Here is a 23,800-nt window from a genome sequence, read left to right as displayed (position 1 = left end):
ATGAAGGGGGTCCCAGGGAGTACAGCCGATCTCTGCCTCCATTCCTTGTGCTTCAGAGACATACCGGGCACTAGAGATGCAGAGATAAAAGACAAAATCGCAACCCTTAACACCTTAGAGTCAAGTGGGGAAGCTGGTAAACAGGGATGAGAACAAAGAAAAGTAAGCCAGAGGAGGCTTCCCTGAGAAGTGACATTTGAGTTGACTCTTGCAGGAGGCAATGAAGAGCACACTGCAACAGCGTGGAGGCATGAGAGAGCATGGTTCGTGGGGGCCACTTAGCTCGGCCTGGGTGTAGGATGAGAGGAAGCAGAGGCAGGGCTTGGAGCTGGGAGGTTGGTTGAGTCAGCTCATGAAGGGTCCTCAGTGCTATGCGTGGGAGGTTGGAATTTATCCTTTGGAGCAGCCTGTTATTAATTTTAAATAAAAGGATTATATTGGTGCTTTAGAAAGATCATTCTGGAACCAGAATAGAGGATGGACTGCTAGGGATAGAGGCAGTAAAACCAGTTGGGAGGTTATTGCAATGTGCCAGGTAAAGAGTGATGAGGGTGTGAATGGAGAGTGTGGAGCTGGAGGTACCCAGGTGAATGAAAAGGGATCCAGATGGAGACCGAGGAAGAAGATTCATTTAAGACTTGAAAATGAATTGGATGTGGAGGTGAGGGGGTTCCAGCAGACACTCCTCCCTGAACCTCTCATCTCCTACATGTCTTGGAATGCCAGGAATGCAAGGTCCTGACTGCTCTTTTCCTGGGCCGTTTCTCCAGGTTGTATTGGCAGTAAGGAACCTTGAGAGATGTGGTACTAACTCCCTTTGGGACGAAGAGTACCCTTGTTTACTGCTTATTATGAAAGCAGGGGATTCCCTGGACTCATTGTTCCTCAGCCGTGATGCAAACATAGTGTGTGTGCAGTATTTATCCGCGTCCTCTGCATCATCCCCACGGGAAAAGATGGGCAAGAGAACCCAAGCTTATGCTGCTTGCTGCACTGCAAGTAATAAAGTTCTTTGTCTCTGACCCAAGAATCTCGTGTCTCCTACTGTGGAAAAAGTAGCATCTTCTTTGCCATAGTCACAGGCTAAGTTATAAACCTGTAAATTGGGAGAAATCCCAGAGCCTGGGTCAAATCCCAGACCCAACAGGGAGAAGGAAGATGTCTCGCTTGAGTGGCTTGGTGTAAACTGGTGCTTTTCACTGGTGGGAGGAACTAGAATATGGTAGCAAGATAATGAGGTCAGTTTTACTGATGTTGATTGTAACTTACTGCCAACTAGATGTGGTCCTTGTATGTAGCTACTGATAATAGGAGCTCACAGACCTGCTGGAAATTCTGCCCCTAAATGAAGCAGGAGTAGAAATCCCCAGAGCCTGGCCAATCTCACATGCCAGTATGATACTCAGTTTCCCACCTTTGCCATGCTTTGTTTGGTCCCTTCTGCTAGTGCCTCTCCAGAATATAGGGGGAGAACAAACTTCTTAGGAGATCCTAAGAAATGTGAGCAATAAGTTGAGATTTACTTATTTTATTTATTTGGTTAAATTTACAGCATTACCCAGTAGCCTCAACTCTAGTAAGAAAACCTCTTTTGGAGGGAACTCCTCACACAGCACCCTCTTGTCTCTCATTCCTATTGGTTTCAGCAAAGAACCAGCGATAGAAGAAAAAAAAGGCATTTGGGGTGGGAGAGAAGAGCAGTGACAGTGGAAGAGAGAGGAGCAGTGACAGTGGAGGAAAGAGAAATCTATGACATTTCTTTCTGGGCAGAAACTATTGCCAACCTTGCCCATGTAGCAAGGATTCAATTAAAGTTTTTGGAAAAAAAAAATCCTTCATTTTGTTTTTTCATCAATTATACAATCCTAACAATTTCTGTTCCTATTTTGATAACCAAAATTTTAATTGTTTTTTTCCCCTTTAAGGCACAGCTCCAACTGGTAAAATAGCGCTTTGGTCACTTACCCGGTCATTCAAAAGCTGATGGTTTAGGGGTGTCCAAGTACTCATCTTTGTCTGCATTTTGGGACCATCTACGTTTTTTGGAGGTGCAAATGCCATCGTGAAATAGCTGGATATTGTTCCATAAGAAAAACTAAACCTACAGAAGAAATGAATCATATAATCTTTAGAATACTAAAAGTACTAATATCGTGTAATCTTTTAGTACGTTGGGAGAGGTAATGGGGGGGATAACATTTATTGGGAACATTTTATATGTCAAGTACTTTATATGTATGCTCAATTAGTACTCATAACAGTCTGGTGAGGTGGTAGGTTTAGCTCATTTTACAGATAAGAAAATGAGTCTCACTGATGTTACGTGCTCTGCCCAAAGCTATAGAGACAGTAAGTGGTGGAACTGGGAATCAGACCCAGGTCTGTTTAACTCTGTTTTATTTTCATTGGACCATGGGGGTTGGGGGGAATCCAGAATCACTTCTAGCTAAGAACATACCATATTGGACAGAAAGAAGAAGGTATTTTAATTTATAAAATCACAATGCAATATAAAACACTCCATCTTTGTCCCTTGTGACCTTCTTCCTCCCCTCTTAACTTTCTGACATCCAGGTAACAAGAGTTCCAGCTTGATACAGTATTTAAGAAGCAGAACGATGCAAGGGACGAAGCCCAGCCTTTGGAGATGGACAGATTTGGGTTTACTAGGGGAACGTGCTGTTTTTTTTTTTTTTGAACACTTTTATTATAGTATGATTCCTGCACAGTCAACTACACATATTTCAGATGTACAATTTGATGAATTTTGATATATGCAGACACCAATGAAATCACCACCACAATCAAGATGGCTAACATTTCCATCACTCCTCAAGAGGTACAAATTTCGAATTCCCAGTTTATCCCTTCCTACCCCCTTGACCCCCCAGTGGGAATATGCTATTTTTAGATGCCCAGTATATGTGTGCCTTCCTTTGATTAAAAAACTCTAATTTCCATGAGGAATTCCTTTTCCTTCATTGTTCAGAGTCTGTTGGGTTGGTTAATCAAGGTGGCTTCCCCTTCCCCAGTCATGAGACCAAGGTAGGCCAGTTGACTGATGCTGGCTTATCCTGACTTTTTGTTTACAGTACCACTGATGTTCCGAGCAGACTGTTAAGCTGTCCTTGCGGCCTCACCCCTCAGAAGCCCCTTGTCTTTCCTTGTCTTTTGTGAGCCACTTGATAACTTTGCAATGAATCTCCTTTTTTTTCCCTTGTATTAGCCAGAATCTATTTATGTTGTTTGCAATAATTTTTTTTTACCGTACAGTTTTGATCCTGGCTCTAAAACTTAACTAGCTGTGTAACTGTTTTGCAAGTTATGTAATAGATCTGAGCTTCAGTTTCCTCATTTGTAAAATAAGGATATACACACCTACCCTCAACTGCTGTTGCCGATATTAGAGAAAAAAAGGTCAGGCAGAGTCGCAGAGCAGGTGGTCTCCATAAGCAGTAACTTCCCTGCAGCCTTTCTTAGAACATCCATCATTTATATAGAGAGTGCCTCAAAACCTGTCTTTTGAAGGACCATAACAAAATATTTTAAGGTGAAAAATACTTAAAGCAAACTGATGATAATTTCATTATATATCCTCAGTCTTTCTGCTTGTTTATGTCTTCCTTCCTCTCTGAAGGTGGGTTTCATAGCCAAGAGAGTAGAGCTGAACGAGGGGGCCAGGACGTGCCTGCCTGACCTATGGGCTCCAAAAATTATTCTACAACAGCAAATATTGGACAATTTAAAAAAAATCATTAGTTTTTCACAGATATAAGATTCCCCCAAATGCTGGATCTGAAATTTTTAAGGCTTTTATTTGACATGTAATATTCTCTTTCAGGTTTAAGTTATAGCTAAAGATAAAGCCAATGTTTTAAAACCTCTGGGTTTTAAACAATAGCCAATATCTTCCTGCAGTTGCCTGCAGCCACCAGTCCACTGGAATAAGGGGGCTCAGATCAGCTGTCACATTCTTAGCTCCTAAGAGCTAAGGTGCAAAAGATATAAGAAATGATTTCATTATAGTACTATTAATAGGCAGCTATAAAAGTACATGTGAGCAGGCAAATTACAGACACAAGGCATCGTCACTGAGTCTAGATCTGCCCAGTTAAAAATTATATATTTCTTTTTTGTTACTGTTATTTATTTCCATTTGACTTTTCTTCTCTTTAATCCAATTGTTTTTAATCTTGTTTTTTTGAGGGCCATAAAACTGAGAATAAAATGAAAGCCATGTATCTTCTCCCTAGAAAAATGCACATGAGCAAAAAATTTTGCTCACCCCAGGTAAAAAAACTCCTGCTGTAAACAAGAACTCTCTCTCCTCCCCATTTGTTTAGGAAACAACTGACTGATTCCAGGCACAATTTCTGAATTAGGACAACGTAGCTTTTCTAGGGCCTCCTCAAGGCCCTGCACTGGTTGTTTTCTTCTTCCTGGTTCCTCAGAGCTAGAAATTATTCGAATTAGGCTTTCTTCAAATCAACCCGAGGAAAGCATGTTCTCAGGAGATGATCCTGGCCAGGAGAAACAGCCCTCTCACTAATAGTTCCTGAAGCAGACAAATGGAGGTGTCCTGCCCTGCCTTTCATCATTATCCTTTGACAGTTCTTTCCTCCTCCATCCAGTCCAGAAGATGGGCAATGTGCACATCTGTATACCCACAGAGGTTCGCAGTACGGACCACTCAGACATGTATATACAGCATACACAAAAACAACAACACAGAACAAGTTGTCTTCCCTCCTTCCACATATAAAGCTTTCTGTTGCTTTTCTGTGACCTCTTTCCCCCTTAATGGCTGCCCTTGAATGTTCATCCTTAATTTTTCTTTGGATAAAAAGGAAGGAAAAAGGGCCGATGACCCTTGCCCCCAATGTGTGGTTCTAGCTCTACAATCAACGGCAAGGATGGGTCCCCTAGAAAAGTTCCAGAGGCTACACCCCTCCAATCCTATCTTGACACCATTCTTCACACTGTCACCATTATCCAGCTTTACTAAGGACCTATTAGGCCTGTATTAGAGGAACAAAGATAGGAGTCTTGGCTATAACAGCGTTTACAACCTGCTATTAGAGAGGTTTTTGTTTTGTTTTGACAAATAAAAGTGTATATATTTAAGGTGTACAATGTAATGTTTTAATATACATATACATTGTGAAATGCGTACTACAGTCAAACTATTAACATATCCATCACCTCCCACGGTACCTGTTTGTGTGTGCTGTGTGGTGAGGCCACTTGAGATCTACTGTCTTAGCAAAATTCAAGCATATGATACATTATTATTAAATATAGTCACCATGCTGTACAGTAGGTTTCTAGGACTTACTCATCTTATAACTGACAGTGTGTATCCTTTGGTCAATATCACCCCATTCCCCCTACCCTTGGCACCACCCTGCCCCAGCCTTTGGTAACCACCATTTTAATTAGGGAGTGTTTTTTTTTTTTTTAAAGACCAGTTAATCACATCATTTTTCAGATCAAAAACCTTCAGAGGCTTGATAATGGCTACAGAATATCCAGGCTCCTTAGCATGCAAATCTAGGTCCAGTATGAATTTACCTCCACCTACGTTTTCAGCCTCATCCTCCTTTGTCTCCCTTCATGCACCACCTTCCCAGACACACTGAACTTCATATCAGAGAACACAGTAAGAAACTCTGATGCTTCTTTGCCTATGTGGTTTTCTGACACGGCTCACTTGAATCCTACTCTCAGTAGTACATAACAGGTGCTCAATAAATATTTGTTAAATCAACTGAGGGAATGAATACAATAGTGGAGGGGAAGTGGTTTAAGGATTAAAACTAGCAGAAATGTACAGTAAAACTAAACATTAGGAATTGAGCACTGGGATTAGACTCAGGATAATAGGATTTTTATTTGGAGTTTACAGAGCAGAAGAGGATTGAATTTCTCTGCTAATACACAGCTCACCCATTGCACACTGCAGTACCATCAGAGAAGGAAATCAGGTATTATCAGGAAATAATTAGGGAACAGGGTATGTTTAGATTTAAATACGAACTCATCTATAATCAACTAGAAACAAAGAAAAACTGTAATAAATGCAAAGAGCTAGTGCTTGATAGGCACAGAAATAATCATTTGTTGGTCGTTAATTTCATAAATAGGAAGCATCTGGCACTTTAACTGCAGCTGAAACGGAGCAAGATGTACTAATTCCCAGGGGCACTGACAAGGCTTGTAAAAGGCCCAGGAGGAGCTGAGAGGAGAGCTCTCGAAAGAGAATCTCCATCCTTTTCATGCACTGCCCACTGTTCTCACCTCTTTTAGTTCGTCTTTCTCTTCAAGCCTCTAGCGCTGGTTGTTGCCATAGCTGCTGTGTCTTTGACTCTGTCTAGCCCCCACCCTTTCCAGTAGTCCAATCACCGTCTATAAATCTTTTCGCTGGCATCCGGGGTCTCTTAGGCAACAATGTGTGGCCTCTTGATTGGCCAGGAGATCCTGGAGGGCTGGCTCCAAAACTGGGCACAGGGATATAATGAAAAAGTGTCAACGCCAAGAGGGTAGGAGGGGCTGCAATCTCCCAATGTAAAGCTAGGACGAAGATGCAGGTAGTCCTGAAACAAGCAGCATCAAAAGCCCTCGTTCAAGACATGTTTGTGTTCCAAATCAGGCCAGCCTACTGAGCATGCCCAATTATATCGGTCTGGTCGCTCCAGGGCTCAGAGATTCCGTTTCTCCGGGTTTTAAGAGTAGCCAACAGGTAAAAGAAGGTTGGAGGAAAAAGAAGCCTCGACAGGTTTAATGAAAGAATAGCACCTGCAATGGGAAGTGGAAGGACGTGGGAAAACTGCCCAGCACACAAACTCGCAAATGCGTCCACGTGAATTTTAATTTAGTGGGTGAAAGAATTCAGGCCAATTGACAGATACACCAGGGAACCAGCAGATGGCATGCCTTCATAAGAATAACTCCAAATCTGGGAAATTTTACAACCCAGTCTGACTTAATTAATTACATTTCTGAAGCACCACCATGTAATGAGAGTCGGAGTGAGACTGCAAGAATTTCTTAAAAAGCACTCTAATGAGGAAGACTTGGAAAATGTTATGTAGAAATAACCACTGTAAGGACCACAGTGGTAACTGTTGCGATGGAACTAGAAACAAGTGCTAGAGAAAAAGAAAACATTCACAATTTCAGAACGGAACTGCTTTGGTAAATGCAAAGTTCTTACGGGCATCAGCTAACCAAATTTTTTTTTAAAAAATGACTTTTCTCAATATCAAATGTTTCCTAAAATAGATAAAAATGTACTCTCCTCCAAATTACAAAATGCAAACCCTGTGTTTGTATTGTTTCATAGTTTTGAAATAGTCAGCATTTGTATAGCTCCAATTTAGAAAGAAAATGAAAAGTGAAGCTCATAGAAGTTGTTGCTTTCCTGGAGTTAACAAAGGCACAGTAAGTGGCCAGACTGAAATTAGAACGCAGGTTGTCTGAACTCCAGCCTAGCAGTTTTTCCACACAATCAGGTTGTATGTAAATGAGTAAACAAAGGCTTTGGAGGGAGCAGAGGCCTGGGGGAGGTAGGAGATGCAATACTAAATTACCACGTATTACCAGTTAACATTTATGGTTTCAAAACGGGTTCATCCAGAAAGAGACCAGTTTTAACCACATACTGTGTGAGAGTGCTGTGTCTCTGTGAAGTTCCCGCTCATTAAAGACCTTCTATTGGTGGTTACAACATGGATTGAGACATGGGATAAAAGAGAGCACAGTACTTTATCCCTGTTGGATTTGAGTATTTTTATCCCTGAAAGTAAGGTCTCTTTCATCCATCCTCTCAACCTGCATCCTCCAGGCCTCCTCTTGTACAGCCCTTCAGCAGTCTGACTGCTGATCCCCCAAGTCTCAATGACATCACTCACATTGTGTTCATGGTGAGCACACTGGCTCAGTGTCCTCCATAACTGAGCATTACTTTTAAACGAAACATTTCAACCATAAAGAAAAGTTTAGAGACTTGCATAAGAAACATCCTTGTCTCCCCAGGGAGATTTTTTTTTTTTTTAAGTTAACATTTTGTTTCACATGTAGTTCACAGTGGAAGCCCCTTTTGCAAGCTTCCAGGATCTCATTCCCCACCCTGCCTGCCTGGAGGCCACCACTGCTGTGAAATTAGTGAGTAGCCTTCTAGTCCACTTTTTATGCATGTATATATACATGTCTGACCTCATAAACAATATGGCTAGGTGCTGTAAAGAGGTATCACAATTTACATACCTTGCAGTTTGCTTTTTTCACTCAGTGTTCTATTTCTGAGACGTGATCATGTTGATACATTCAGTGATCATTTCTACAGCATCCCTACCTCCGAATGTGAGCCAAGATATGTCCTACGCTGGACAGCTTTCACAGGCCTGTGTGTAAACTGCATAAAAATGCACCCAGCAGCACAGCTCTAGAGGATCCGCAGGTGCAAGGGATCTGCAAATACACAAAGCAGGTATGCACAGCTTTCACAGGCGCTCTTTGCCCTCTTGCTCACCCTCAGGAGAGGCAGTATTGGCTCCCCCAGACGCACTGACTTGCTAAGAATCAGCCTACGGATCAGTATTATTTTAAAAACAAAATTGTTATTGCACAAGTGCTTATTAACAAAATTGAAAATGTCACTTTATATCTCTTTTATAATGTGCTTGCCCAGAGCTCATCTTCTGGTGTTAAACTATATTGATGGCTATCTAAGCTCGATATTCAGTATTTATTTATCAGTTAAGGAGCACCGTTAAAAAAAAATACATGAAACATAAAACTTGCCATCTTAACCAAGGGTAACGGGTGTTAAGTACATTCACATTGTTGTGCGACAAAATCAGTTACTTTAAGTCCTGTGTGCTACCAGTCTAGGTGGAAAAGGGACCAAAAGACAGAGAAAGAAAAGTAGGTAAAACGATGTAGGCAAAAAGAACAGCTTTGTCATTGACTGAAACCAGACTCCACCATTAAAATGCTGTGTGACTTTGGGTAAGTCATTTCACCTTTCTGCGCCCTCCCGAGAGGTTGGGTTTAGATGATTTCTAAGAAGTCTTTCAGCTCCAAAAGTTCTTATATAGAAAAAGCGAGGAGAAACGCTTACTAAGGAGCAAAAGATGGGGAATGCCACCAATAACAAGCTTTACCCGCTCACTGAGGTGTTGGTGAAGAGGATACAAACTGTTCACGGGCCGGAATCCTGTCTGCTCGGTGGCTTCAACCTGGAGCTCTGCATAGGCCAGATGACTACCTCTACCTGCACCCAGTGCCACCCTCAGCACCTGGTGACCCGCCTCTTAACCACCTCCAGTCCCCAGGTCCCCAGGGGCACAGTGATTCTCAAAACAGGTTTTGAGGGGTCTTGCAATAATACCACCCCAGGCTTGGGTGAAGAGGCGTTGCGCTGTCTCAGCAGGGGAGGCTTTGCAAAGGGGGCTGCGCGCATTTAAGAAAAACGCTCCCAGAGCTCGGAACCGCTCCGCGGGGGGCAGGACAGCGCCAGACATCACCCGGGACGCGAGGAAGGGAACAACGAAGCGCGCGAAGCGGCGTCTCGCAGCTGGGCTCAAAATGGGAGCGCTCGGCCGAGCGGGTGCAGCGCGCCTGCGCCGTGCGTGCGCGCGCGCTCGCCTCCTGGGCCGCGCGCCCCGGCGCTCGCGAAAGCTCGCGGTCGCTCCGAGGCGCGCGCAGGCGGTCGTCGCTCGCTCCGTTTACCTACCTGAGGGACCCGCGGCCGCCCCCGGCCGACGCCGCAGCCCTCCGGGAGCCCAGCCCCGAGGTGTGAGGTGAGCCCCAGGGTGTGCAGCCCCCCGCCCGGCTCCGCGGGAAGAGGGTTCGGGGAGTGTGGGGACTGAGGAGGTGCCGCCGCGGCTGCCTGCTCTCTGCCTAACCCCGGGCGGAGGAGCCACCGGCAGCCCTGGCACCTCCTCCTCAGGGATCGTTATTCTCGTCGCGGCCAAAACAAAAGCCTTGGGCGCCGGGCTGTGGCGGGGTGTCTCGGGGCTTCTCGCGGTGGGCGGCGGGCCGACGGGGTGCGGGGGCGCCAAGTTCGGGGCTGGGGGCTGAGGCGGGCAGATGCCCGCAGACCTGATTAAGCCCCTCGGTCCCTAGCCCGCGCCGGGCAACCTGTGCGAGTGTGGCCCGCGCTCCCTCCCCGCCGCCCCCGGCCCAGCCCTTCGCAGGGGAGGGTGCCCGGCCGGAGCCCGCCGCGGGGGCGTGTGGCGCTGCCCGGCTGCCCGGAGCGGGGGTGGGGGACGCGGGCGCCGGCGGGGAGGACAATGCACTGAGCGCTGCGCGCCCGGCCGCCGGAGACCCGCGTCGGGGTTTCCCCGGGCCCGGGCGGGGTCCGAGCATCTGGCCGGCCTCCTGCTTCCAGCGCCCAAAAGTTGTCCCTTCCCTCCCATCAGTTCGCAAAGTCGGCTCCCTCCTGGATGCTTCCTCCGCTGCCCCCTTTGCGCTCGGTGTGTTTGCCTGGTTTACTGCGGGGTAATTCGTCGGTGGCCTCTGCAAGAAAGCTGCTGTTAAAATATTTCAAGCCATTTTAGCATCTCCCTAGAGGCTTTTGAAGAGTTAGGTGCTTCCTCTGTAAGAGAAAGAAAGAGGGGTTTTTCTTTTCATCCTTTTTTCCTTCCTTCCTTCCTTTTTTTTTTTTTTTTTTTAACAACAGCAACAACAAAAGCGAATGCCACTAATTTAGACATGCGAGTCAACTTGAAGTTGAAAAATATCTACCCTATGAAGGAGGCCCGGTGTTTGGCCCAGAATTAAAATGAAATTTTGGATTTTGGTTCCCTCTCCTGAATTTAAACAGATGGAGCAGTAGAGCAGATCAGTAGCTACAGAAATAAATGCTGTATAAAAATATCCAAACAAGATCTTATTTTATAAAAGTAGTTTGGATAGACCTGTATTGTTTATTGATGGGAACTGGATTACTTTGCCAAGCCAGTACCGCTAGAACAAGGAAACAAAAGACCTGACATTAAGGATGTTACCTCTCTCTTCAGCCTTCTTTTAGCCTTTAGTGGTGTGCTGACATTCAAAGAAATGGATAAATCCGTAGTTTTGTTATTAAGAAGCAGTTCCTCCTCAAGATAATGCTTTCCATCCGTACTTTTAAGCAAATCAATAGCATCTTTTTCCTCCAGGGGAAAAGCGTTTACTTGAACTACCAAACCACAACATAGAGGTAATAAGATAGGAAAGTGATGTAAAAGCTTAAGTGGGCAGGCTTGCAAGGATAGAGCTGAAGATAAAATATAATTGAGATGCAGCCGTTCTCTTACCGTGTTGCCTTTTATTTAGTGAAATAACATGTTTCTCTGCTACCCCCCAAATGCTTTGAAACTGTCAGGAAGGTAAGCAGGTAATTAGTAAAGCCTACCATCCTACTTTCTCTTTCCTCCTACTTCTGTTTTTTTCTCATCCACTAATACTCTCTACCTCCTCCTAAGTCTGTATGCCACATTAATAGAAGAAGAAAGGACTATAGGCTCTTTCATTCCTTTTTTTTTTTTTTTTCATCTTAGCTACCATATTCCTTTGAGCTTTATTTTGTACTTTGAACATTTAGGTGGATTTTTCTGGGTTCCATGATTGAGATATTTAAAGTAGGGAGGATTGAAGGGAGTATAATAGTAAAGTGCACATTCTTTCTTTGGATAGTACAATGTGAAAACTTCATCATTGGGCAGAGGGAGGGGAGTTTTTAACTCACAGTAAGCTCTCTGTTTCCCACTTGACAGGAAAAATTATCTCTACCCAACTTAAATTTCTTATTAGTTTGTTAATAAAACAGATTTTATATTCAACTTATTCTGAGCATATTAGGTTGTTGATGTTAGGCTGCTTTCTTTAGGGGACAAGTGGTTGGAAACAGCTCTTACCATATTTTATAGGGGAAACAGTGTTGGCTCAAGTTTTTTTTTTAATCTCTTAAACTCTGTAGTCAAGGCTGCTTGAAGATGCAGCTGCCCACAAAAAGAGTAATAATGCAAATAAAAAGCATGGCTTTGAAATATATACAGGAGAAATTGTTCAGTATAAATTTGGGGAAAGATGTATAGCAGGGTCTTGAGGAAAGAAATGAAGGTTTTTAATGGTGGCATTTCCATAAAGGATAGGAAAAAATGTTTTTAAGATTAACAAGTCTTCATTGGCTAAGAATCAGCTTTAATTGACTATATTGCACTGAAAATGACAGCTCTCTGCTTTCCAGTTCATTATGCTGAGAACTATCAACAGTTTTGGTGGATCTGTGGAATGCACTGCGAATGAAGTTTGAGATAAATATAAGTAGGCTAGTGGACTTCAAAAAAAAAAAAAAAGATCCTGGTCCAGAGGATTTTATCTCACTGAAATAATTTTATAGTTAAATCGTGCAAACCATACAACCGTGCTAAAGGGGGAAAAATCAGGGACTTGATTTTAGAGAATTTTCTGATGAGCAGATTTTAATTGAAAGGGAGGCCAGACTGGAATTCCAACCTGACTTTTTTTTTTTTAAAGTCCAGAGTCTGCCCATTTTTTAACTTTCCAGTTTTGTTTTCAGGTTGTTAGTTTTACAAGATCTTCTGCTTTCTCTAGTGTTAAAAGTAATATGCAACTTGTAAAATGGACTGCATTCTGATGCCTACCATTCATTTTAATTTTGAACTTAGGTGTATTTGTTTTTCCTGTTTTTTTGTTTTGTTTTTTCTTTTAAGCCCTATCTCTCAGCGCACTGGAAGACTAGGTTATCTGTTGTAATCAGTGGATGACGAGATGGAGTCTAAAAATTAGATAGATGGAGTAGGAAAAGATCGGAAAAGAAGTACTCTGAGATTAATAGGAATCTAGGCCCTGTGAATTAAATACGAAGTTATACAAACTTTCTTTTAGCAACCAGGAGACAATATTTTGAGGATGAATTTATTTTTTAAATAATAAGATACAGAAAACAAAAGGCCAAAAACCACATGGGTTTTAGGAAAAGGAACCTAACACTTAGAGCAATGAGTATTCTCTGAATGTATATTTTGCTCTCTAACAAGACAATCACTTCCTTGAGAGAAGAAACTTTCTTAGAGGTAGTCATTGCTAATCCTTGTTTAATGCATCCTTGGAAAGCTCCTCTGAAAGAAGACAAAGAATATCCTTCCTGTTTCCACTGTAGCTTCTGTGTTTGAGGCAACCTTTAGATGGTATTTCAGAATTGGAAATGCAAAATGTTACCTACATTTTAGAGTGTCAAGAAAATTAAACTTAAACTGAAAATGATGAAACAGATCACTTTCTGTACAGAAAGTGTGAATTGAAGTAGAACTGCTGAACACAGTCGTTTGTTGCAGGACCCTCTTGACAAGCCATCAGGGCCGCTTCTGTCATTGTTTCTCCTGGGATTCAGCCTGCTTTCTTCTTCACATCTTGCCGTCTCCTGCTTTCCCCACCTGAGTCCTTTGGGACTGGCTTCACAGCCATCCTAGGAAGACAGTCTTCCAAGATTGCATCCCCTTTATTGCTGTTCTTCAGGACAAATACTCAGCTTATTTTATTTTAAGGGCTTTCACTGTTTATCATCAAAAGAAAACTGGTAACTGGAGAATATCAGATTCCTGATGTAACACATTGATAAAAATTAAAGTATAGATTTAAATATATCTAGTCCTTTTTGTTTTCTGATGGAATGGTAGCCAAGGAGCTTAATCTGAAATCAGTTTTCCACATGTCTTATATTGCTCTGTGGAGAAGTAAATGTGCCTCTTTTCTCACAGTTAGGGCGTGAATAACTGTTGCCATATCACTCATTTTTTTCTGGGTCCTGGCTCCTGAAGCTGATCACTCTAGTTATGTTAATCCAGCAGTTCCCTTTATTCAGCTGAGATTCTGCAGATTTCCATAATAAAAAATATATTATCAATAGGAATGCCAGAATGACTTGTCAACCTTTATTTAATGAGTTGCTATATTTTGGCAGTATCTCTTTGGATCCAGAATCTTCTCTATGTCCTGCTCTCTGGAACTTTAACTTACCAGTTTTTCCGTGGATGATTCTACCTTAGGAAAAAAATGACTGTTGCTATCCATACTCATATGATCCAGATTAGAAGCATATATTTCATTATGTTATTGAAAAACGATTTAGAATATATATCGAGGTTTTTTTTTTTTTTAACGTGTATTACATTCGATTCAGCTTTTAGGTGATCTGATTTTTTTCAGTATTGAGTATCAGTTTTTGACTCATGCTAAGTTGATCATCACCTTTTTGCTTTTCTTACTACCTACAGGAGGGCAATTTTGTGCCCTTTGGTTTGTTGCTTAATTAGCAGCCAATAAATCAGTGATTCAACTAGTAGTTTTTTCTTGTCAGCTAGTCAGCACACATTTATAGATTTAGCAGAGTTAATTATTCCATACACAAATAACATATGACAGATTTTTAAATAAAATCTTGGAGCATTTATATATTTTATTTTTAAACAATTGAAATGTTTTATTCTGTTCTATGTACATATAATTTTGACAAAAATGGTATATATGTGCCATTTTATAAACCATTTTTTAATTTTATTTTTTACTTATTATATTACTACTGTCTTACGTCAATTTATACAGATCCTGCCCATCATTTTTAGTGAGTATGTAATATCTCATTATGCAGTGGTTGTACCATAGTTTAACCAGTTGTTTATTGGTAGACTTTTAGGTTGCCTCCAGTTTTTTATTTTATAAATAATGTCACAGTTACATTTTGGTTGTACATCTTGTGTACTTATATTTATTTCTTAGAATAAATTATAGAATAGACTTTGCTGGATCAAACTGTGCACAGTTAAAGGGCTTTTGATGTATGTAGCTGTTTTTTGAAATGCCGACTAGTTTACATTCCCACTAGTAATATTTAAAAGTGTTGGAATGTTGAAAATGCTCTTTTCCCTGCACCCTCCCTTATACTGTGTTCTGTCTTTATTATTTTGGCCATCTGATTGACAAAAATGTTATACATCAAGTTTGCATTTTTTAATTAGTGGTAAAGTTGAATATCTTTTCATGTGCTTGGTTTTTATTTGTATTTCTTTTGTAAATTTATGTCCTTTTCACGTTTTTCTATTAAAATATTATACTTTATCTGCTTAATGTATTACTTTTGCTAAGCACATAATTATATACAAATATCCTTTACTCTTTTCAGTTATTCTGTTTTAGGATAGCATTTCTCAAAAATATGACTTACAGCTCACTTAACAGTACCTGAGATAATTGTTAGAATGCATATCAATCTCCAGAGGTTCAGATTTCTTAGACCTAGAGGGGATCTATGAATCTGCTACACATTAAAAGTAGGGAACCTCTGATTTGGGGGAAATACATCTTTAAGATTTTGACTGTTCCTGTTTTCTTTTTGTCTTACTATATTCCAGTTTTTTCTATTTATTTTAATAATCATAAACTACGGTCTTGATGTATTAAAATTATTGTTCTACCCCAGCCTAACATAATAGATTTTACAAAAGCATTTTGATGTATGGAAATTTGGGTGTCATAGTACATAAAGGAAAGCACTTTTATAAGATGGGGGGGTGGGAAACTTTGCTTGTGAATGAAGCAAAAGAAATAATTGAGAGATAATCAAGTAAAATAGAGTAAGCAGAAGTATAAGGGGGTTTTTCATCTAGTTTTAAAAACTCTGTGAGGTATTGCTCAGTTTCTTCCTCAAGTTTTATATGGTAGTCTTCTCTGAACCATAAATTTGAAACCCATACTGCTTGAAAAATAGTCTAAATGAAATTTTTGAAATTATTATATACATATTCAATAGGGAGCAATGTTCCCTTTAATTTTTTTTAGTTGCAAGCAGATGATCATGCTGCATAAGCAGCAAACTACAAAGATGGAACTTATATGGATGTTTTAATACTGTAACCAGATAAAGCTTTCAGTGGTTATATGACATATTTAATGATATGCATAATTGTTATTGTGCTGCATGGTAGTTAAGCTTAAATATAAATGACTGTGTTTAATATCAGTTTTCTCTAGCCAGACATCACATTTCTGGGACCAGCTTGAAGGAGGAAAAAATATGGCAGGCCAAGAGCTTTTGCAAGTATTTCTGCTTTAGAGATTTCAGTATTAGAGAGATTAGACATTTGGGTCAGGGATTGCTTGTAACTTCAGTGTTCCTAACTCTAGAGGCCACAAACTTTCCTTTTCCCTCCCACTACTCAAGACCATATGCAAGAGGGTGAAATTGGGAAGATTCAGCCATTGCTTTACTTTCTCCAATTAGTTTTTTCTGCCTAGTAACTAAAGCTTGGGTTGCAGAGGTCTTAGTCATTGATAATCAGTGCACAAAGGACAGTTTCTTTCCATACTTGAGCCAAACCAGGTCCAGGTCTCAAGGTCTAAACTGTCATGGGCCCTAGTATATACCTAAGTTGTCCTATTAACCTAGGTCTCTGAGAATTTCTGAATCAGAATTTCTCATGTTTTCCTAATCTAGGCTCTCTCCTGCAAACAGAAATAGCCAATGTATATGAAACAAAATGAAATAAAAGCAAACTTAACATCATTATGAAACCAAATGAAAGTATGATAGCTTAGAATATGCTTTTTTCCTGCTAGTCCTGTCTTCCACTTCACCCACACCCTCCCAGCCCCAAATGACATAGATATTTTTGCCCCTGGAAAAGTCATGTCAAAGGATCATGTCAGAGATTCTGAAGCTTAGTGGGATCTATAATGGAATCATCCCTATTCGTGTTGTAATTTTCTGGGGATAATCTCTCTTTTCTGCAGTTTGGCTGTGTGTAATGAAACATTTTTTGATCAAATGTTTCTACATCTATGGTACTAAATTTTTACACTATCTAAAAAGATGGCATAATGTTGGGAAAATTTCCTGATAACTACTATTAGAATCTTCAATTTGCCAATTCAGTATTGGTTGATAGAGGTAGTCTTTGTATCAACTGTAATTCAGCAATAAAACTACCTAATGTTTGATGTTGCTTTACCAGTTATAGAGTACTTTTACATGTATTATTTCATAAGTCACTCATACCATCTTTGACAGGAAGGTGCTATTTTCAGGAAGGAAAATTCTGAGTTCAGAGAAGTTTAAATGATTCAAACAGCTAGTAAGAGGCTTGAATCATATCTTGATTTATTTATATCACCTTTTTCACAGATAGCATCTGCCAAATCAGTTAATATAAAAATGCCTATTAGTGGTTAAAACACATATAATAAAATTCAAATTCAATAGCTCATAAGTATGGCAGATATTTAAATAAAATACAGGACAACAGCATAAACATTTTTCAAGATGGATCTTATGTCTTATGACAAATGAAAAATTGCCATCATAGGTGGGAAATTAAACTCTATGCTGTATAACCAACTGAGGGAGGAAAATTTGCCTTTAAGTGTTCTCTGTGAATTATCTTAATATATGTGTAGCATAAATGATAAAGTAGAAAAACTATACTGTATATTTATGAAATACCCATGTATTTTATCTTTTAGGTCAGTATAATATCTTATCAAGAATTATTTTTTAAATTTCTCTTTCTGATTGTTCATTGTTAGCGTATAGTTCATGATTAGTATATAGAAACACAGCTGATTTTTGTATATTGATTTTGTATCTTACAACTTTACTGAGTTCATCAAAGATTTTACTATCAAGTTTATAATATTTTAAGAGGAAATGATTAATTTCCCCCTTTTTTTAAAAACTACTTTTCAGATATTTCAGTCAAAAGAAGAAATAACTCTTCTCCTAAGATGGAATCTGTTGTTTGGGAATGTGGTTGATCGACATGATATGTTGGCCGAATGTGCCCTATGTAATAAAATGAAAAGAAGAGACAAGATGATGTCACTTTGCCATATTGTGAAACCAAAAACAAATGCCTTTTGTGAGACCAAGCTAACAAGCCTCTGACGGTGCAAAGAGTATTTAACTGTTTGAAGAACTTAACAGTAAGATAGAAGAACTACTTTCAAGCTGAGACCTGCAGGTGTATAAAGATCTGAAATACCTACTGAGTAGGCCTGATCATCCGAATCTCATTCGATCGAGGAAGCATGGCTATGAGTTGGATCGTCTTCTATCTGTGGCCCTTGACTATGTTTGTGGCGCATATAGATGGGCACAGTTTGTTTTCTTGTGAACCTATTACCTTGAGGATGTGCCAAGATTTGCCTTATAATACTACCTTCATGCCTAATCTTTTGAATCATTATGACCAACAGACAGCGGCTTTAGCAATGGAGGTAAGACTTGATCTATTATTTGACATGTCTTAGAAAATGATTCTTGTATTGCCCTGTTAACCAGTCTAATGAATGTGTCTGATAAATAACAGGCAAAGAATATGTTACTTTTAACTACATCTTGTAAATTAAAAAGTTATATATTTAGGTTCAAGCTAACAGATTGAAGATTTCATGTTTGGGGAATGTTACTCAACTTAGTTTTCAGACATTATACTTTCATAAAGAAACTTGAAACACTGGAACTTAGGAGATAATAGCCATTCAGAAGTTTAAAATTGTCTGAGTTATGATATGATTACATCTTTTCTGTCATTTGGCTGATAATAAAACTTTAAAGGGCAGAATATAATAATAATATTCATAATTCATTTATTAATATTGAAGGTAACGTGATTTTGAAAAGTCAGTTCTTTTGTTTAACCTTTAGGCTGGTGGAATATTTGAATTTTCTTAAATAGTTAAAATACTTTCTTGGTCTTAGCATGTTCACATCATTTTAAGAACAATAACGCCTAAGCAATGAAAAAGGTTTTGTTCTGTTAATTATTTGTTCTTGGCCTCTCAGGACTTTATGAAAATTTGTTGCCTTGCTTGAATTTTTCTAATGATAATTCTTTAGGCACTTTTTAATGATTATACTATGACAAATTAATGGATATAGTTAATAATAGGTTTAAATAAGTATGTATGTGTTTCTGTAGTGGTTTTCGAACTGTAGACAAAGATACGTTTACCCAAAAAGAACTAGGAGGCAGTAAACTGGCAAAAAAAGAAGCAAAGGCTTTGTCAAAAAAAAAAAAAAGCAGCAGCAGCAGCAGCAAAGGCTTTGGAGTTGAACAAACCTGGGTTTGAATTCTAGCTCTACCACTTTATAACTGTATTACTTTGGGCAAATTATGTAAACTTTCTTACTATAATTTCTTTGCTTGTAAAATAGTGAATAATCATACAAGGTTTTGTAAAGTACAAAACGAAATGTGTATCAAGTACCTGGCAGAGTACTATTATAGTAAGTACTCTAAAAGTGATAGCTTTTACCATTTGCCCATATTCTCATATTAATGTGGCTATGTAATACATAGAATTTAACAGAGAATGTTTTGTACTTTAGTCTTTAATCCATTGTTGCAGTGCTTTTAGCAAATTGAAGACTACATGTTTTGGAATTCTTAGTCTTACAGTAAAATTCAAAGGTTCATTACCTCCAAGTAGACTAACATAAATCTGTCTGGGAAAATTTGTAGGAAGATTATTATTCATAGATTTTGAAATGTGGAGGGTATCTTATATATTCCAAATATATGAAAATATTAAAGAGGTTGAATAAAACATTTCTGTTCTTCCTCTGACTACACAAAGTCTTAACTGGTAAAGAGAGATTTGGTATAGATTGTCAGATTAGAATATATGAAAATGGTTATTGGTTTAATATAGTAATTGGGTTCCAGGCATTCTAATCCCTGTTATGTATTAAAGTTATCAATACTCTCACAAAAAATTGAAGTAGGAATACCTTTGTTTCTAGTATCATTATAAGTCAGTATAATTCCTTTGGAAAGCAAATAGTGTTGTAAGAAATGAGTCATGAAGATGTGTGTACTGATTTGGATTCAACTTTTGGATCTGCCATGTAGTAGTTGTCAGACTTTGGGCTTAAGTCTCCTAATATCCCTGTGAAAATCATTTGTGAAAAGGCATTAATAACAAAAATACCTTGAAGGGCTCTTAGGATTAAATGAGAGACTTAAGTAGCTAACACAATGCATGGCACACAATAGGTAATCCACAAATGTTAATTCTACTCCAAATTTCATTTCTTAGTGATCCCAGAGACAAAGTACTAGAAAGATGATATATTTGTTTCAAATGAACTTGCATCTCTAGTTGTGGGCTCTTGGGGCATTCATTCATAATTATGGCATAGTAAGCTGTCTCTACCCTCTTATCAAACATGCCATATGTTCTAGATACTTTATTAGCAATGAGATTGCATCTGTTTGAATTTCACACATTCTAGGGAGAGCACCTAAATGGGTAATAATTTCTAAGAGAAGGCTCCAGTGATATGAAGTAATTAATGTTGGGGATAGTTGCTTGTTCCTTGGTTGTCGTATCAGGACAGTGATGCCACTGACAGACTCATCTGACATTTTGAGTGTGTAAAGTTTCTGTAATAACAAAGGAGATGGAAATTCAGCAGAAAACACTACATACTTCCAAATGGAAGTAAGGGTTCTTGGGTCCTTACAAGGACTTATATCTGCTCATGACACCCTCCATCTCTGATCCAGGAACTTTGGATTAGCTTGCCAGCTTTTACCAGGAGCATGTAATTCAAACAGATAATCTCAGCACATTCTTGAGTGTTCATTGTGGGACTGGATGAATTGAAGGAGTTTCCTAGGTGTGGGAGGACCTAGGCTTCAAGCCTCCCTATGGAGGCTTTGACTATTGGACTATTGAGTTACTCCCATGTTCATTCCCGTACTGATGTTTGGTGAGTCAGAATGGTGCTTCAAATGAAGTAGTATACGATAATTAAGCTAGGGAATGCCACAGAAGAGAGAAAGTGCAGAATTGGGGTTATTTCAAATTTGATTGTTACTCTTCACAATCAACAAGTTGGATGTTCTTTGATTGTATATAGAGGATTCCTAGTCTATACTTTCATTGAAATTGGGACATGTGTAAATAAGTGGGATATGTCATTTATTAAGTTGGAAAAGAAGACCCTTGTTAGTATGTTTATATCTCTACCCTGCTTTGCACACCTGTACACAGACACACACATTAAGTTTTTGTAAGTTCTTAACTTGATGTCTGTCTTTTCCCCCAAGTATCACGGCTTTTGATTAAAAAAAAAAAAAAAAGGTTCATTCCTGAGTTTCCCAACCATTTTGAGCTGTCCAAATTGCTAAGTAAATTTTGGAGGGCTGTCCAGCATGGACAGACAACAAATTGTCAATAACTATCCTTATGAACCTACCCGTTACCAGGTACTTATGACTTTAGTGGTAATAAAAGATCTGAGCAGCTTTTTTCTCCTATATTGAATAATTAAGCCCAGTTGAATAGGAAGGGAACAGTTTAGCGAAAGAAGCACTAATTAGGGATAGAAGTCATGTATTCTGCCACTAGTTTTTTTTTTTTTTTTTTGTAGTTTGAATGAATTCACTACTCTTTTATTTTTTTATTTTTTTATTTTTTTTGTTGTTATCTAGGATTTGCCACTAACTAGTTTTGTGACTTCTTTGTGTTGGTTTCTTCTAGGAAGTGAATATTTTCCCTGTCCATTTTATGAAGTTATTGTTAAGATCAAATGATATAAGTAATGTGTATATTAAAGAATTTTGAAGTTAAAGTGCTATGTGAATGAAGAGCATTACTCTTTTTTGCTTGTCACCCTGTTTAATTTCGGTTAGATTGTGGAATAAGCAATCTTTAATCTCTTTGGGAGGTTGATTGCTAGTCTTTTTTTTTAATCGATTTTTTAAAAATTTTTTAAACCTCTATAACATAATTAGAAGAAAACTCTGATGGGGTGGTTCATGCTTGCCTCCATTTCCTGTTTTCTTTTGTAATTGTCATTGAAGATTTTCTTATAGCATGGGAAACTGGCAGAGGGATAGATCCTGGTGGAAACGCAGAGCCTAAAAGCCTGAATATCCTTGGTATCCTTTTTGACTCATTAAGAACAAAGCATGTTTGAACCAGTCTCCCAGTTATCCAAACTCAAAATTCAGCCTTTTTTCCCTTAACTTTTTATTATGGAAAATTTCAGTTATATAGAAATACAGATGGAATAATATAATGAATACCATATACCCATCATCCAGCTTCAAAATTTATCAGCTCGTAGCTAGTCTTGTTTCATTTATGACTGCACACCCAAGTGGATTACTTTGAAGCAAATCCAAACACCATAGTTTCATCCATCAATATTTTTATGTATACCTCTATAAAGAGTCTTTCAAAATACATAAGCACTATATCACTTCCTCAGTATCATCAAATATACAGTTAATGTTCAAATTCCTCTGAGAATTTCACAATTTTTTTTATAGTTGGCTTTTCAAATCAGGGTTTATGCATTGCATTCAATTGATACATCTCTTAATTCATAGTTGCTCCTTCCCTTTCCCCTCTCCTTTTTTTCTTATAATATGTTTGCCCTACAGAGTTTCTCATAGTCTTTATTTTGCTGATTGCATTCCTGTGGTGTTACTTCCCATGTTCCTCTGTCTCTTTTAATTTTTTTTTTGAAAGAATACTTCGTAGGCACATAATATCTGCTTGTCACTGTTTGTAATTTTAGCAGCCATCGATCATTTTCTAGGTCAATAATTTTATTAGGGGTTTGCAAAATGGTGATATTCTAATTTTGTCATTCTTCATTTCCCAGCTGGAATGCTTTTTAAATAGGAAGTTCCTCTCTTTGACTATTGGACTATTGAGTTACTCCCATGTTCAGTTTATATAACAAAGACAGGATAAATACTTGATTATTCTCCTTTGTTTATTAGTTTTTAGCGTAATAAGTTGATTACCAAGACTCTTTCAAAAGTGACTAATGAGGTCTTTTTTTAAGTATCGTTATAAACTCATGGATTTTTACCCATTTGATGTGTTTCAGTCCACTGCAGTTACTGTTTTATTGGGGCTCAAACTGTTCTGTCTTTGGTGGGGGGAGCCTCTTCTAGGTTGCTGCTAAGTGTTTTTGACACTACCCTAGTGGTTTCTAATAGCTTCCTTGCTTTCTGGTGTGATCCAAGCTCATATCATAAAATTCTGCCTCTGATTTTGAGTTTTCAGTTTTTTTAGGGCACACGGGTTCCTTTAGTTGAAAATTATATTCACAAACTGCTTTCTGGGTGATACTATGCTTATTGATCCTAGGTTAGTCATTTTTAGGCCTATTCATAGAAACAGCTAGGAAGTACTTTTTCTTTTCTTTTTTTAAAGATAGTACATAATGGGTTTATACTGATACTTACAATTCAAATAATATTGCAGAGTTTTTGTTTAACATTTTTAAATTTTATTTTTTGTTTCTTATACTGAAACCTTATTATATACAGACATATAATTCCAGAATAATAGCAGTATTATTACTAACAGTATGATCACTGAGAGCAGTTTAAGATTTCTTTGTACTTCTTTTTGTCCTTTGGGATGTATTTCACCAAGGATGCACAGTCAAATTACTGTGTTTTAGATTTCTTAAATATTTCTTTATTTGGTTAAACTCAATACACAGGTTTATGTTTAATTTTGATTTTGAAGAATGACTTAAAATTTTTTTGTTTAAATTTATTTTATAGTTATGTTTTAAAACTTTGTACGTAGAACAAAGTACATTAGGAGAATTCTAGTTTCAGGCCCTCTCCCTTCTACCTTATTCTTTCCTTCCCTTAGTGGGTAATCTTTTTTTTTCCTGTGTTTTATTTTTTAATTGAAGTATAGTTGATTTACAATGAGATAGAGTAGTTAGTTATTTTTTTGTTTATCCTTCCATTAA

General features: G+C 38.6%; 2 protein-coding genes across 4 annotated transcripts in view; one reads left to right on the top strand and one right to left on the bottom strand.

Annotated features, from left to right (window-relative positions):
- Window positions 1-9,524, bottom strand: part of FBXO16 (F-box protein 16) — a 45,283-nt gene extending 35,759 nt beyond the window's left edge. Inside the window, exons 1-5 of one of the 3 annotated variants that reach the window (XM_010967813.3) lie at window positions 9,165-9,524; window positions 8,266-8,469; window positions 6,298-6,497; window positions 3,383-3,519; window positions 1,966-2,101 (exon numbers count right to left, since the gene is read on the bottom strand). In XM_010967813.3, coding sequence (XP_010966115.1) covers window positions 1,966-2,061 — 96 coding nt within the window. In that variant the 5' untranslated portion in view covers window positions 2,062-2,101; window positions 3,383-3,519; window positions 6,298-6,497; window positions 8,266-8,469; window positions 9,165-9,524. Of the gene's footprint in view, window positions 1-1,965; window positions 2,102-3,382; window positions 3,520-6,297; window positions 6,838-8,265; window positions 8,470-9,164 lie in introns of those variants that run through there. The other 2 variants (XM_010967812.3, XM_045504912.2) reach the window with 2 other exon arrangements.
- A 131-nt stretch (window positions 9,525-9,655) lies between these two features.
- FZD3 (frizzled class receptor 3) overlaps window positions 9,656-23,800 on the top strand; it is a 59,361-nt gene continuing 45,216 nt past the window's right edge. The window contains exons 1-2 of the mRNA XM_074355517.1: window positions 9,656-9,803; window positions 17,750-18,279. Coding sequence (XP_074211618.1) covers window positions 18,091-18,279 — 189 coding nt within the window. The 5' untranslated portion in view covers window positions 9,656-9,803; window positions 17,750-18,090. The remainder of the gene's footprint in view (window positions 9,804-17,749; window positions 18,280-23,800) is intronic.

The sequence above is a fragment of the Camelus bactrianus genome, chromosome 31 (genome assembly GCF_048773025.1).
Source record: "Camelus bactrianus isolate YW-2024 breed Bactrian camel chromosome 31, ASM4877302v1, whole genome shotgun sequence".
Classification (NCBI taxonomy): Eukaryota; Metazoa; Chordata; class Mammalia; order Artiodactyla; family Camelidae; genus Camelus; species Camelus bactrianus.
This window is presented reverse-complemented; position numbering and strand designations above follow the sequence as displayed.